General features: G+C 35.2%; 1 protein-coding gene across 2 annotated transcripts in view; it reads right to left on the reverse strand.

Annotated features, from left to right (window-relative positions):
• The window catches only part of shg (E-cadherin shotgun), a 77,897-nt gene that overhangs the window by 24,236 nt on the left and 37,073 nt on the right, over positions 1-16,588 (reverse strand). The window contains exons 2-8 of one of the 2 annotated variants that reach the window (XM_069822827.1): positions 15,095-15,340; positions 13,434-13,583; positions 9,889-10,077; positions 9,144-9,346; positions 5,470-5,824; positions 2,484-2,802; positions 743-858 (exon numbers count right to left, since the gene is read on the reverse strand). In XM_069822827.1, the coding sequence (XP_069678928.1) occupies positions 743-858; positions 2,484-2,802; positions 5,470-5,824; positions 9,144-9,346; positions 9,889-10,077; positions 13,434-13,583; positions 15,095-15,316 (1,554 nt within the window). In that variant the 5' untranslated portion in view covers positions 15,317-15,340. Of the gene's footprint in view, positions 1-742; positions 859-2,483; positions 2,803-5,469; positions 5,825-9,143; positions 9,347-9,888; positions 10,078-13,433; positions 13,584-15,094; positions 15,344-16,588 lie in introns of both variants that reach the window. The other variant, XM_069822826.1, reaches the window with a different exon arrangement.

Raw genomic sequence — 16,588 nt, forward strand, 5'->3', positions numbered from 1 at the left:
TTCTTATTTGGAAACCACAATCTTGTATTATTTTAAAATAAAAAATTGAATTCTAGTTGTTAAACACAATGAAACATTTAACTTCACTCATGTGTAAAACGCTATGTAAAAGAAAAGCTACTTTTATATGTTGTTATGTACTATGAACGCGGATGAATACAAACGGTAATACCGAGGTAGTCTGTTCTTGTAACAAGCTGGCGTCACTTGAGCTCGTAGTTGTTCACGTAAGCACATGATACTGAAGTATGGCTTCTGTATCCTCAACTGTCCATTGTGAAGACATAAGAATTAAAAATAATGTAATTGCAATAATTATAAAGTAAATGTTTCCTAAGCAAACGAATGCATAGTAGTGAGGTTAGGCCTACTTGACGAGTAACGGGAAATGTTTAACATGAAACAGAATGTACAATGGTAGGCGGGAACACGTACTGAGAATCTACGGCGCCAAACAGCGGCCAATGAAGCCTCACTTCAGTCACGTGCTATTGTTTATATTAGGATTTTTCTTACAGCGAAAAGATTATACATCAAATCTCTTCTCTTCCCCATTCCAGATTCATGATAATTATGCTGCAATAAATGCAAGAAGTAAGGAAAATATATCTGATTGCAGACTTACCTAAATGACAATTAAAATGATTTGTATAATGCATTATCTTCATTCAACATTATAACCAAAGCATTACATAATACAAATACAATACAGAAGTGTAAAAATAAGCAATTATCTACTTACACTTGTGATATTTTCATAGTCCAGTTTCGAATTAACTCTGATTTTACCAGTCAAATCTTCAATAAGGAAAGCATCGTAAGTGTTTCCGGCTATGATGCTGTACTTCACAACAGATGCTGAAACACAAATCATCACAAACTGTTTATTACTGTCACGAAGATGACGTATATTGTCTCATCACATATTCTTCAGAAGAAATACGTACAAGATGTCATTTAATATCAGGTTACCAGATCCCCCCCCCCCGTACAGATATCGGTATACAGTACATGAAGAAAATACTTTTAATATTCTGTTACTCTGTCATTCACTTGTAGTGTTTTTATACATCTTAAAGAATTAAATTCTCATTCTATTTACACACAAGCATTACTTCCAGAATATTCCTTTAATTATACTAAATCTATATTCACCCATATTAAATATACTTAATATATTAACGTCACCACACAAAGTATAATAAAATAAACGAAAAGAATAACAAACAGTTAAGCCCGTAGGAAAAAAAAATAAAAAAATCCAAAGATATTTACACAGAGATATTTCAACCAATTCCTGAAGTTGTGCATAGACAATCATTTTTTCAGGGAAAATGTAAAGAAATTTAAGTCTATTTTGAGCAAAGATCAGCATTTTTTCATTCTACTTGCTATTTTCTGTAAAGTCACACATTTTCTTCAAGCAAGAAATTGTCTGTTGCTTCTGGAAGTAGATCGTTATTGTGTGTTTTTTTAAATTCAAATACAGAGCCATTAATCTTCTGCTAAAGTTATTATATTTCATGTGAATCACGCAGATGTTGAACATGAACAAAATTCTTTCAGCAGTTTAGAATACCTTCTATTTCACAGATAAACAGAATGTCAAAACCATTTTTTCAGCATCTTAAATGCTGTTAAGTCACAACATACATTTTTGTGCAGAATCAAAATACTTTTTCTTGTATGTCCCATATGAGACAAATAATATAATTCATACAGCATCGCCAAATGGAGATCATTCATACTTTGCATACTTCCACTCGGTAATAAGCTTTGGAATAATATTCTGGGGAAATTCGACAGATAGTAATAGTATATTCCTACTATAAAAAAAGAGTACCGGTAAGTAGAATAATAGTGGGTGCCAAATCTAGGAAATCGTATACGACATTTTCAGAAATCTACAAATAATGCCCATGGTTTGTCAGTATATTTTTTCATTAATAAACTTCCTCCTATGTAATTGTAAAAACTTTGTAACTACAGTAATTCAACAGTTCATAGCTTAAATACACGTCAAAAAAATAACTTTCATACTCCATTGGCAAATCTATTGTGCTATCAAAAAGTAGTGAGTTATATGGCAGTACAAATTTTTAATAGCCTCCCTATTGATATAAAAAAATGTAACTCAAAACATAAGATTAGTTAGGGTCAAATTAAAGAAGTATTTAATTTCTCATGCCTTCTATTCTGTAGGTGAATTCATGACATTCAACTACACTGCATGAATATTTCTGTCTTGTATTATGTGACTATAATTAAGACTTTGTAGTATTATTAAGATTCTTTTGACATTTTCCATATTCTAGCTGTGAAGCTGTACGAATACCATGGAATGTAAATAAATACAATACAACTGCTAAAACATTAAATTAATAGTTTATAGCATTTACCAATTTCAACCAATCTCTTTAACAACATATATATAAACTGCAGTGGAAAATAAAAACCCTGCAAATACGAATTCAGTTACTCACCTGTGTCATTATCCAGAGCTTTCACTTCCGTAACTTGCGAATTGATATTAGAGTCCTCAGAAACTGATTCAGCAACATAAATTTGCTGAGTGAATTTGGGTTTATTGTCATTTTTATCAGCTATTTCGATACGAAATACTTGCTGCCCTCTGTTGTGCCTCCCGTCAGAATACAAGGCTGACTGGGAATTGTCTTCTGCAATTACTTTCACATTATATAAGTCTTTTTCTTCTCGGTCAAACGTTACCAAAGTTGTAATATTACCAGTTCTGGGATCAATATGGAATAAATTTTCATGATCAGCCAATGAGTATGTAACCTGAAACAAAATTATAAGAATATGGAAAATAAGCATTTTCTTAATATCAGACTGAAAGACATATGATGGAGTAGAACCAGTGGACAATCAGCTGTCACTACCACTACTTGTTAATACACTAAAAATATAAATTAAATAAATAGCCTTATTTAAAGAGGTTCTACACAAAAGATTTCCTGATTAAAACCTGTTGATCTAACACCTGGAGAGTTCCATGAAAATCTTCTTTGTATTTGAAAACCATGTTGGGTCCGATAAGGTGTGTAAATTCTCAAAGTTTTATTATAAGACCATCAGACTTATCAATTCACAAATGGGATGAACACAAAGATACTGTTTTTTACAGTACATAAAAGATTAACGCGTTTTCGGTCCCACTGAACCATCATCAGATCATTAAATAGACCTACAGAGTACATTTATGTTACAAACAAACAGTGAAGATATACAGTATATGAAGTGGAGCGAGATACATAATGAAAAACAAGGGTACATATAAAATCACAAGTTAAAAGGGGGTTAAAATAGGTTGAACATTAACATATTAGCACTGGTCAGCTTGATGAGTTAATGACTGAACTCTTACTTTATTCGACCCCGACGGCATTAGAGCATTCGAGGCCTAGGGGTTCATTTCCCTTTCCTTCCTCCTCTTTCTACTTTTCTGTTCCTAGTGCTGACCTGCTATGGCATTAAAATCGTCCTCCAGTGGCTTAAGGAGGGAAAGCTGGTGATCAACAAGATCTCCCAGCTAGGTCCAATGGACCCGTCGACCAACAGCAGGTGTGGTCCTCCAGACATTCTGGGGGTTGTGCGTGAATGAAGTAGCCACCAAAACGTTAAAATATGGTGTTCACTTAAATCGGCTACAACTTGCCATTTAACCACTCCAATATGACCAAGAAATGGATTCGGAACACCTCAAAATCTGTGCTTCATTGGCTGGTCATGATAATATCTTTGAAAAATATTGGAGTACAAGAGGTCAAATGATTTTATTGTCAAACGCCTGGCATTAGAAAACAACAACAACAACATTAACATAAAATCTATGTTTCCCCCCCCCCCCAATGCCACCAGGTTGTCTTTTCGACATTTCTGGTCTTCTCTCCTGGCCGTGGCTTAGTTGTAACCCACTTCTGAGGTTGGGGCGCCTGGAAGGCGGAGTTACATTACCCCGATGATGTGATAGGATTATGATAATGTATTGCCAGGAGAGGTCTTAAATCTAAACTTAACCTAATTATTCCTGTGTTCGTCTATAATCCCCTTTAAGGAAAAATTCCTGTGCTCTAACTGGGAATCGAACCCGGGACCTCATGAACTATAGCCAGAAGCTCTGACCATTAGACCATGAGGCTGGTCATAAAATCTATGTATAAGTGGATAAATTTACTTATTAAAAATGATTAATCATTGTAATCAATGTCAGACAGAAATTGTGAGTAGACCAAAGGTAGCATTTAGCAGCTTCTTGAGATGTATAGTCTTAAAATACCAAATGCAATATGATTGCAAATTACGTAACAAAAGTGGCATGAAGACTGCATTTACAAAAATATCAGTTATAGTGTGCTGGCACAGGTTGACATTAAAGGAATGGAAGTGGATTATATAGCTTCATGCATTGAAAAGAGGACAAAACGTCCGCAACATATAAAGTCTTGCAGTCCGAAATAAATACGTGAAAAATGTTAGGTTAGGAAATACATATGATAATTTGGAAACCAAATAAAGCGAAATGAGGTTGTTAAGAGAATCACGAAGATAAAGTATCATACTCACAGACCTGATGCAGAAGATAAATATATCCGGACGTGTAGAAGGACCAGCAACAAATGTTACCAGTAGTGAATGTTATGTTTACAAAATGTCTAGGTAACATCAAATTGAAAAGTAGGGAGAGAGGGAAATGTATTGGTATGTTGGAGGTCACGTGTGTGGGGAGATTTCAAATTATAAAGTGGACTAAGTAAATTGGGAATTTGCTCGTTCAAGAGAGATATACGTTTATTAAATGCCTGAGTAATATAAAATTCTTTGGTGATGTGTATTCATGGTTTGTCATTCATGGGGTGAATGGGCTGCAAGGCTTCGTTTATGTTAGTTAATTCATGGCCGTGTTCTATTAAATGTGTTGAAAATTTTGATTTTCGTCTATTGCATTTAACCCCCTTTTAATTTGCGATTTTATATGCATCCTTGTTTTTCATTATGCATCTCACTCCACTTCATATATATCTTCATTATTTGTTTGTAACATTACTATGTTTTATTTACATTACAATGAACTACATGGGATTTAATGAAAGAATTGTAATATGACAGAAGATATTTTCCAGAAAAGTGGAATTATTTACCTGGTTATTTCCGCATTGACAATACAAAAATATCTAAGGTACATTCAAGAGATCCTGGAGACCAATATAGTTCTTCCTGGCACATTTACACATTATTATTGTTTTTAAAGACAATTTTTTAAAAAGCAGGATTTCAGCTACACTGACTGACAGATAAAAACAAGCTTCGTTTTGATCACCCTGACTTTCTACCCAGCGACCAGCTAGGCTATGCGCGATGATCTCGGTAACCAGCCAGGCTTCGTCTTGTATGTACCCACAGCAAGAAGAGGCACTACACGTCTATTTATATAATTAGTATTGTTACCTGGTTATGTTCCTCAGTACCATCAGCATCAATAGCTCGGACTTGCATGACTGGAGTGCCAGGTGGTTCATTTTCCAGGACACTGCCCCTGAGAACTTCAGTAAATGCAGGAATGTTGTCGTTGACATCAAGCACCTGGATATTTATCGTGGTCGTGGCAGCAAGGGAGTATTTGTTCTGAACTCGTATGGTCAGTGTATATTCGGATATACTCTCGTAGTCCAACAACCGGCCCAACTTCACCATGGCCTTCGGGCCAGCTGTTTCCAAGATGAATGTCTTCTGAGAGTTAGTTTGCTCCGTTCTCCCAGACACCAATTCAAACTGCAGATCCTTCTCGTTTGGAATGTTAGACCTACGGAGACAAGTAAATGGTATACATTTTTACTTATTAATGGAGAAAAATTCGTTCCGGCACCGGGAATCGAACCCAAGGACCCTCAGGTTGATGCGCTGAGTGCTCTTACCAGCTGAGCTATGCCGAGACCTGAAGAACTCTCCTCCTTTGTATAGCTAATGGCCTAATTCAAAACTTCTTCACAGTGGAATATGTATGGTAAGACTTTCCTGTGTTAAATTTCAATGTACCTCATTTACATGTTTCGACATATTTATGGGTCATCTTCAGAACTGGTCGTTGTTGGTCTTGGCGCCACTTGTTCTGTTTCCTGTGAGGGTGTGTTCCTGTGGTATAGTGTAGAGTCAAAGAGTGTGTGTGTTCTGAAATTGAGTTGTGTGTTGAGAATATCATTGGGGTGTGTTTTCGTGTGTCTGTATATTTCATATTGTTCTAGTGTGTTTAGTTTCTGGCTTTTTGGTTGGATGTGTAGTATTTCCATGTCTGTGTTGATGTCTCTGTGGGTGTGGTTAGCATTTGTGATGTGTTCTGCATATGTGGAGGTGTTTTGTAATTTTGTTATGGCTGTGATGTGTTCTTTGTAACGTGTTTGAAACGATCTGCTTGTCTGTCCTATGTAGAAGTTGAATAATTTTAATAATTTCGAGGGAAAAATTGTTCCGGAGCCGGGTATCGAACCCGGGACCTTTGGTTTAACGTACCAACGCTCTACCACTGAGCTACTCGGGAACTCTAACCGACACCGATCCAATTTTTCCCTCTATATCCACAGACCTCAAAGTGGGCTGACAACCGTCAAGCAACCAACTTCGAGTGCACACTAACTCTGTGTGACTTAAATTGTGGTTTTCTGTTAACGAACAGTGACGTGTATTATGCAAATCAAGATTTCAGGTATAACTCCCTGTAAAGTTGATTTGAATAATTTCGAGGGAGTTATACCTGAAATCTTGATTTGCATAATACACGTCACTGTTCGTCAACAGAAAACCACAATTTAAGTCACACGGAGTTAGTGTGCACTCGAAGTTGGTTGCTTGACGGTTGTCAGCCCACTTTGAGGTCTGTGGATATAGAGGGAAAAATTGGATCGGTGTCGGTTAGAGTTCCCGAGTAGCTCAGTGGTAGAGCGTTGGTACGTTAAACCAAAGGTCCCGGGTTCGATACCCGGCTCCGGAACAATTTTTCCCTCGAAATTATTCAAATCAACTTTACAGGGAGTTATACCTGAAATCTTGATTTGTATGTAGAAGTTGTTGCAGGTGTTACATTTGAGTTTGTATACGCCTTTATGGTTGTATTTGTTTCTTTGTGTTGTTTGTGTGTTGAGATGTTTTTGTAGAGTGTTATTTGTTCTGTATAAGATGTTGTAATTTAATTTCTTGAACGAGGTTGCAATTTTGTGTGTTTTTATTTTCGTATGTTAGTGTGATGTATTTTTTGTGTTCTTGTGTTTGTGTTGTATTCTTATGTTTTGTCTTACGTATTATGTTGTCTATTATGTTAGGGTTGTATCCGTTTTCTTGTGCTATGTATTTGATTGTGTTTAGCTCTTCGTTGTAATCTTGTTGGTTCATTGGTAACATGTAAATATGTAAACGAGGTATGTTGATATTTAGCACAGGAAAGTCTTATCATACATATTCCGAACCGATACAGTGTTAAAAGTTGTGTAATCAAGATGTATTCTACACAGCATTGAAATCCCATAGTTCTACTAGGTTTATAAATTTTTGTTTAACTCTATGGTGTCAAGAATTGATTAATAACCAGTTATGGGAGCAGCCACTGAGAAGATGCTACATCTCCGGCAATAATAATAATGCTGCTGCTACATATTGGACCTCAGCATTCTCACGCAAACTGCAGACTAGAGCTCTTCGATCAGTCCTCAGTTGTGAACAAGGCATCTGTGAAATGTTTCGCTCAAGCGCATGCAGTCGAGAATTTATAACCAATTGGTTGATGCATTTACTCGGTCAGTCGTGAGCGCTCGAGGTTGTTGCACTACAATTACATCAACTTTTAATACTTGATACCCAAAACAATCTACTTAAGAAATTACCATTTGCTTTTATTTCAGATAGCACGAAAATCAGGAAGTATTTGAGCATTTAAACATGAACATAATTTTTAAACACACAATTTTCTTTAAATGAAATAATGCTTCATATCATCAATAATGTTATTTATTGTCGGACCATCAGATCTGTGCCCCCGTAAGATATGCGAACTGAACCCTAATTTCTTCTCAGCCTCGGTAATTCATTTCTCTCCCTGCATTCCTATCTCTCTCTTTTCCTTTCTGTCCCCCACTACTCACAATTTTGAGCCTTCTTGCGGGACAGTTTATTTGCACTTGCAGTCCAGTGTTGTCAACTCAACATGAATACTGTAGCACGGAGTGGTGAAAGAAATATTATTAAGCTAGTAATAGCATTTTGCGATGAAGAGAAACAAACAGGTCAGTATCTCTTTCCTATAAATATGGCAACAATAAAAGCAGATGCGATCACTGGTGAGGCTTATTTTATTTCAATTGATTACGTATTAAAATTACTTACTTAACTAATACCAATACAATATGTTATGTAATTTATATAGGCAGGTCATAGCGCCTAATAAAGAAAATCAGGAGAGAGAAAGTCTGTGCAGGAGAATCACCAGGGAAGAACAGACCAAGGAAACCTTTAATTCTTGTAGATCATATGAACCGATGTATATTTTAAGAAAAAAGATACCTTGCAGAAAGAAGTTCCGACATTGAAGAAATTACTGAAGGTTGCGAGAGAAGCAATAATTTCCAAGATTGGAGAGAAACGCTGCGGAAAGTGTTTCGAGACATGTGATTTAGGTTTAAAAAATATAGAAATACAAGATGTATTTTGATTGAAAGAAATGATATTGTAGCATGGAGGACCAGTTATTTATGACAATGTTTGATGGAAGTTTGGCAACATCCCTATTCGGCAAGGATCGTGGTCTGCTGTTTGACGTGGTGGGAGGAAAGCGGGTGGAATGGAGTGAGTACAGGCGTTAACTTTTTCAAGAACGACGACAGAGCTGAAGGGGCACAGATCCAATGGTCCGACAATAGCAATCTTCTTGTCAAACTCAATATATCAGTTAATGAAAATGTTTAATGTAGCTTAGTAAATATGTGATTGCATACAAAGAAGAGAGAATTCTTCCACTGCAAATATTAACTACAGCAAAATAAACATCTGATTTTGATCTCTGGACTAGGCTAGTTCACTAATTTCTATCGATATTATGTACTACCAGAAAATACTGCTTATAGAAAGTAACTTCTTACTCTGCGATGAGTTCAGCTATTGGTGTTGAGAAGTCATTGTAGTTTTCTTTAAGTTGCAGTACAGCACCCCCACCACTTTTGAAACTAGGAGCCTTCTTCTTTGAATCGACAACCAAGATCTCCAGATCAATTTGTACCATATTGTGTTCTTCACCCTGATCTGTTGCAGTGGCTTTCATACGAAAAATATGTCCGGGCTCATACTGCACATAAAATACATAACACGTTTAAATACACATGTCAAGTATTGTAAAACTGGCCTACTTGCATTCATATCCTGCTAATATCTGGTGATTTATGCACCTGAAAAATATTTATACCGGTACCAAAAGTAGTTGCATATTTATTTATGAACAGAAACATCAATACTTCTATTCCATATTGATTTTGAAATTAATTTTTTCACATTTATAAACAAGACATTCTTATAAATCTCTAATATGTCATTATTAGGGCCAGGAAGTTCATGCCCTAAAAACTTACCAAATATGCATGCAAGTATGCCTTTAAAAACCTTAAGATATGCCAATAAATATGCACAAATAAAATTCTATATTTCTTGATTTCACTAATAAATACCTAATAAATACCTAATAAATAATAATAATAATAATAATAATAATAATAATAATAATAATAATAATAATAAATGAAATAATATTATACGTCAAACTTCATTATATTCTCACCTAAAATCGCTATATCATTTATGGAATTTATTACAAGAAGTGTGCACATAACTCACGTTAATGGACTTATTTAGGAAGATGACTCCAGTATTTGCATCAATTCGCAAATATCCTTCATCTATTTGTTGTTTTGGCTCTAGTTTGTAAACTACAATACTGTTGTTTCCATCATCAATGTCTGTTGCTGAAATACGCATCACCTCTCTGCCCAACTGTTGATCTTGTGGCACTGATTCTCTGTAGTTCTGTAACATTCAAATATTGCACAATGTTCGTTATTTATTACCAACTAACACGTAAAAAAAAAAAAAAAACTATATTGCAGAACTCAAAAGTATAGCACAATAAAATATATTGTATTAGAATAGTATGATGTAATACCATCAAATACATGTAAAAATAAATATTAATTTAACAATCATGATAAAATGACATAAGAACTATTTTAAAATATCACCATATCGCGTAATTCAGAATCACCTCTATCATGTTGCACAATGCTAGGGAAATTTTACACAATCTTTTCTTCCCAAAGATTAACTTCAAGGAAATTCTCTGGCAAACATACATATCCTTCTTCATGCCTTCTAACATCAAATACATACCATGTGTGTTTCAAATACAATACATGGAGATTTAAGAATAACAGAAGAAATACTGAAATCAGAAGTAAACACTGAAATACTGAAACAATTGTCTTTAGAGACAATTAATCAGTGGCGTAGCGTCAATGTAAGCTAAAAAGCTCAGCTTCCCCAGTTAATAATTATTTCATAACGAACCTGCAGTTTATGAACAAAATTATTTATTAATTTTAATACAATTTTTATTTATGCATTAAATATTGTGATGCGGCAGCTCAGGATGATTTGTGATGCAGCAGTAAACATGAAGCCTGCACACATCAGCTTCCAAACCCCTCATTTTTCTTTGTAACCCACCCCGCAGATTTTCCATCTCTTTCTAACAAACTACCCTGGTTGCAAGGCTCGCAAGAAGCTAGCTTTAACATGGAAAAGACTTTAGTTTCCGAGTTATCCCTTTCGTGAGTTGTGTTTAGTTGAAGTATTAGTGTGCATTGTGGCTGATATAATAAATAGTGAGCGAAATAACTGTTGCTGACACTAATTTACTTGAATTTTTAGGACAATTCCATTATCAAGACTGACTTATGAACAAAACTGTGATTTAAAAAACAAACGACCGACTCCCTTGCTATCAGTGAAGGACACAACCAAGACAGACGCATACTTACGTAGTTACTAACTGTATTTATTGACCGTTAATATTGTGATTTCTCTAAATATGACGGAGAGTGAGTTAGTGTTAAATTATAGGTATATGTGTCTATTTGTTAGAGATGTGTGTAAACCATGAAATCATAATTTACTACGTACCATTTGAGGTGATGTCTTAACTTACGAGGTTCCAACCAATCTTCGGACTGCTGACTTGACATTGACTACTATTTACTTTAAGACTATATTTTTCCAATACGTTATTTCATATGTACGTGGAAAACAATTTGAGTTAGCTTCCCCTGCTGAAAATTTCATGCTACGCCACTGCAATTAATAGTAGGTACCCTCCACAAAACTGGCTTCATTTATACACCGACGGATCCTTGATCTCCAGAGAACAAGGTGCCAGTGCAGGTGTTATGTGCTGTCTCTTCTCACTTTATAGATCACTTGGATATGGAACAACAAGTTTTGATGGTGAAATCATTGCAATAAGTGAATGTCTCAGGAATCTTCTATGCCACATCAATAAATTTAGGAATGCAGTTATATTGTCAGACTCCAAAGCAGCTATTCTATCAATCGTCTCTAAACACACACCTTCATCTCAAACAGCAGAAATAACTAAAATGCTCTCTCAATTAATATCACTCAATAAAAGAATTGTATTCCAATGGATACCATCCCATTGTGGAATCCTGGGAAACGAGAATGGGGATGCTTTGGCAAAGAAGGGCAGCACTGCTACTTACAGACCTGTTACTAAATCTACGTATTACTCTGTGAAGAGATTTATTAAATCTACATACTTGGACTTCAACAAACAAAATTTGATAACACAATCCCAAGGGAAAAAATGGAACTCTCTGCATCAAAATCCACAGTTAATTCCCGATTTACCACGAAAATCGTCTGTAGCTGCATTTAGATTGGCAACATGGCCTGTTGGCCAAACACCTGCATATAATTGGAATATATCAGTCCCCTAACTGCCCATTGTGCAACTCAAACCAAGAAATGGATTCGGAACACCTCAAAATCTGTGCTTCATTGGCTGGTATGATAATATCTTTGAAAAATATTGGAGTGCAAGAGGTCAAATGACTTTATTGTCAAACGCCTGGCATTAGAAAACAACAACAACAAGAATAACACTGTCATTAGAAACCTATGCATAAACAAATGAAACTCATATCTTATGTAATTTTGTAATGTGTATTAAAGTAGGCCTTGTAAAAAATGGAGTATCTACTTATTATTGTCAACAAGAATTCTGTTTAATAGCATTAATTTTCAAATAATAAATTATTATGCTACAGAACAAAATATTTTATTCATTGAACTGCACGAAATTCTTTCACAAAGGTAAGAGATCTATTTGCTGGATCCTTTCCTGGTAAAAGAGTTTCAATTGGCATGTTTAGTGTTTACTATATAATCTTGTTTGAGGAAATGGTCTTTTATAATTTTATAACAATCTATATCTACTGATATCAGTTTTACAAGAAGTGCAGATCTCGGTGCTGTTAGTGTACATGTATTTATCATTTGTAAGTATACAATCCATTAACTTTTTAATCTTTTGGATAATTATGACATCTACAATAAAAATTAGCTGTGGTTTTGGTATTTGTATTTGTGGTGTGTCTGTAGCATGGTTTTTCATTTCACTCAATGGAGCAAAGTTATTTGAAATTGCTACAATAACAATCATGCTACATGCAATTTGAAGGATCATTAATTAACAAACCTTATACATATACCCTCGAAAGACCTGCAACACACACAAAACTCATTTTTATGATCCTTTATTGTATTTTTTATCTCCAAGATACGTATGTTATATGGTCAAAATTATTTCTGTATTAAAAGATATTTACAGAGTACGTACTGAAAATCAATGAATTCATTTTAAGAAAAACAAACTGTAATTAATGAAGTATCATTTTTTTTTTTAAATAAACATTTCATAAACTCACACTATTTAGTTTATGAAAATTACATTTTGCTGATTTTAAATTACTTAAAAATTTCTTTGTATATAATATAAACATTGTCAACGCAAAATCGTTTTCCTAATTTTGTTTGCTTATTTTCACTCTGATATTTCAACAAAAAATTTTCGCAATGCAATCTTGATCCTGATTTAATAATTAATCTGAGTCAGAATTCAAATTCTTCAGTTTTTTGTAGTCTATTACATGTTATTATTAAGTTAATTCGTCCAGCATGTTGAACATTACACAGTCTTGTTTACCTCATACACAAACGTTTGTACATTTTCCACCCAATAGTTCCTTTATAACGCCATCAATTTTAGTATTTGAAGAGAACGTGGAAAAAGTGGAATATATACTCACCACTTTATCGAATACAGGTGGATTATCATTAATATCTTCAATTACTACTTTAAATGTACACGCATCATCTAGTTGGGGATGTCCATTGTCTGTAGCACGCACAGTGAGGTACACTTCCTTCTCTCGTGATGGTTCATCCCGATCAAACATCTGGAACAATTTCAGTAACATATAAACGATTATGCAACTCGAGTTTCTGTAAAGCAATACAAACTTCAGGGAACATGAATGTTTTCGTTACATTACAAGAAAGGAGAGAAGATAGATATAAAACATACAGAAATTATACAGGGTGATGTCATTAATTTCAGAGGGTTATTCTTTCAGATATTTCACACACAAAAGTTTAATACAATTTTGCTCATTCTTGCTTCCTTTTGGAGATAAAAATTGTTTTATATGAAACATTTCATAGCGTGTTTTGGGAAAGCTATTGATTTAATTTCCAATGTACATACAGGTTAAGTATAATATTTTTAAACATAAGACAGTGGTGAACCAAAAAAAGTTTTCATCAACTGTATCTCTCGGAATAACAAGACGGTGCGTAGACGACTGGATGAACTATTTTCGCACAGTCAACCTATAGATACTCGTAAACTTGTTTATTTTTATCATGAATTTATAGTTTCCATGGCGTTAGTCAATCGTTTCCCCTCTATGCTTTCCATGCTTCGTTATGAAAAAATTAACGATCAAATGCAGTCTGAAACGAAAATTTAGTTTTTGAAAACCAGGATAATAATTATGTGGTGAATACAGAACTGAGTGTTATCCGAGATAATGGTATTACCAGAGTTTTAGAAATCTGAGATAATAGCAAATATTACTGACGTTGGTAAGTAAAATTAAGAATGGGACTTGTTCTTTTTCTCAATGGACCGAGCCAGGGACATACCACAGTCTAGTATATACAATCGCGAAGCTTGAGTTGTGAGCGTGCTAGGAACAATAGACTGTGCTGGTACTATTTCGCATTGTCTGTAATGAGGCGATATTAGTGATCCTAGTGGTTAGCAACTATCTATGGATGCATATTTAGTAGGTATTGAGCTTCGTGACTGTATATACTAGACTGTGGATATACTCATTTTTTTTTAAAAAAAATGTTTCAAAGATATTGGCACTTAGAGCTTTTTTTATGTCCAGTCTTCAATTATTTTATGAAGTTTCACATAGATTATGTTACTAACAAGGATAGTTCTCAAATTCAAATCCCACATATAAAATGTGAAGGAAACTAAATACAGGTCGTCCAAGAAAATGCAGTCTACTAGTTTTAACTAAAACGATATACAAATTTTTATGGCGCAGGGTAAAAAAATAATGGTACCGTCAACCAGGTATATTTTACACAAGGGGGGTAACTTTACACATTTCTAGAAAAATGTTCAGAAGGCAGCACATTACAATGTGTAGCAACTCCGTGGAACTGATTCTATGTGACAACAGCACATGTGTGTAGTAGACTGAAGTGTGTGCCATTATTAAAACTGTTATACACCATTTTTCTAGAAATGTGTAAAGTATACCCGGTCGATAGTATTATGATATAATGAATATTTGCGTTTTTCATTATTAGAACATTTCCAGCCATGTGTTCAAAGCAAGCCTTTTGGTAAAGGTATGACGATTAATAAATTATTGACGGCAGTACTCACGTGTTTAGTTGTGATTCTGCCTGTAGCGGAGTCTATGTTGAACTTGACCCTCTCTCCCGGTGCTGTCACAAAAGTGTAGTTTATGGTGCCCCCTGCTTCTGGGGGATCTTTATCAACAGCCTTCACAGTGAACACGTAAGTGTCGGGTGGTTCCTCTTCCTTCACTATGGGTGCATAATGCGAGCAGTTGGTGAACACTGGCTTGTGGTTGTCATGGACCATCAGTCTCGTTCCTCCATTCGGGGGCTGCTGTAACAACAAACCAAAAGAAAACAGTTATAGAGAAACCTTTCCTCAAGGATCACGTTATGATGCAATATTCTTTGTAAACTCCAGACTTTCATGCTTATGCTTACGTGATTTGCAAACAGAACACAATCGTGGAGCGCTGAAGTATACGACAGAATATGAGAAAATGGCGTCGTTGTTATGTCTCCATGGTTACCAAGTATGTTTGCTGTTATGTTTATGTTCCCATCGTGAATGATGATATGATTTCTTGATTTTACCGTAACGTTCACATTCTTAAGTTAACGCTTACATTATGTTTAATTTTCATTGTGATTGAGCCTTTAAGCACCTGTAGTGATACAAATGTCTACTGCGAGTTCAGTTCAAAGTGTGTCATGGCTCGCTGTATGTCGTCATGTGGCTAGCCGATGGGCCTAGAGATTTCAATCTTCCTACACGTCCACAGAGGCGTATTACTTATGTGCCAGAGAAGTTGCCTAGCAAGTACGGCGTTCATTCTGAAGAGTACTTACCGATACGTACGGTAACGCCTGTAGTGGGAGGAATGTGAACTTTTTGGAAACACGTACTGAGGTGAGTTTTTTTCTTACTGTCGGGATATGTGGAGATGGTTAAGACGAGTACTAATAAGACGAATAATAATAATGTATGTTGACATTAACTTCAACGGTCAACATGGACACGGAGCATTTGATTTGTATTGTGGAATGTTGCCGTACGCAACCGATGATAACAAATACCCTGCGTACGACTTGCCCGCGCAAAACACAGTTCGAAAGAAGTTATGGTAGCACACAGACTTTACAGACCGCCATCTGTTGCTACGACGTTCAAGTTATACCGTACACGTTCTCAAATTCAGATTGAACGCCTTGATTAATAGGCAACTTCTCTGACATAAAAGCTGAAACTCGCTTCAAATCGCTGACTCACAACAGTGACGTCATGACACACTTTGAAATGAACACCCAGTAGTGTCTTCATTACTACATATCCAACTGTTTTTATATTCTATCTTGTGAAATTTTCTGTTGTACGCACCGTTTTTTCCGCCTTTTGTTTTCCGATTTATACTAACCAAATTAAGTGTAGGTCTTTCCAACCGTTTCATTTCAATTTTGTCTTCTATATTTCTCATAGAGAATGGATTAGTTAAATACTTGACTGAATTCATTTCAGTCCATAGAATAACAATAATAGTAAAACGGAAGAAGATGAGGAAGAAGATAATATAGCCTATGT

This window comes from Periplaneta americana, chromosome 4 (genome assembly GCF_040183065.1).
Source record: "Periplaneta americana isolate PAMFEO1 chromosome 4, P.americana_PAMFEO1_priV1, whole genome shotgun sequence".
Taxonomy (NCBI): domain Eukaryota; kingdom Metazoa; phylum Arthropoda; class Insecta; order Blattodea; family Blattidae; genus Periplaneta; species Periplaneta americana.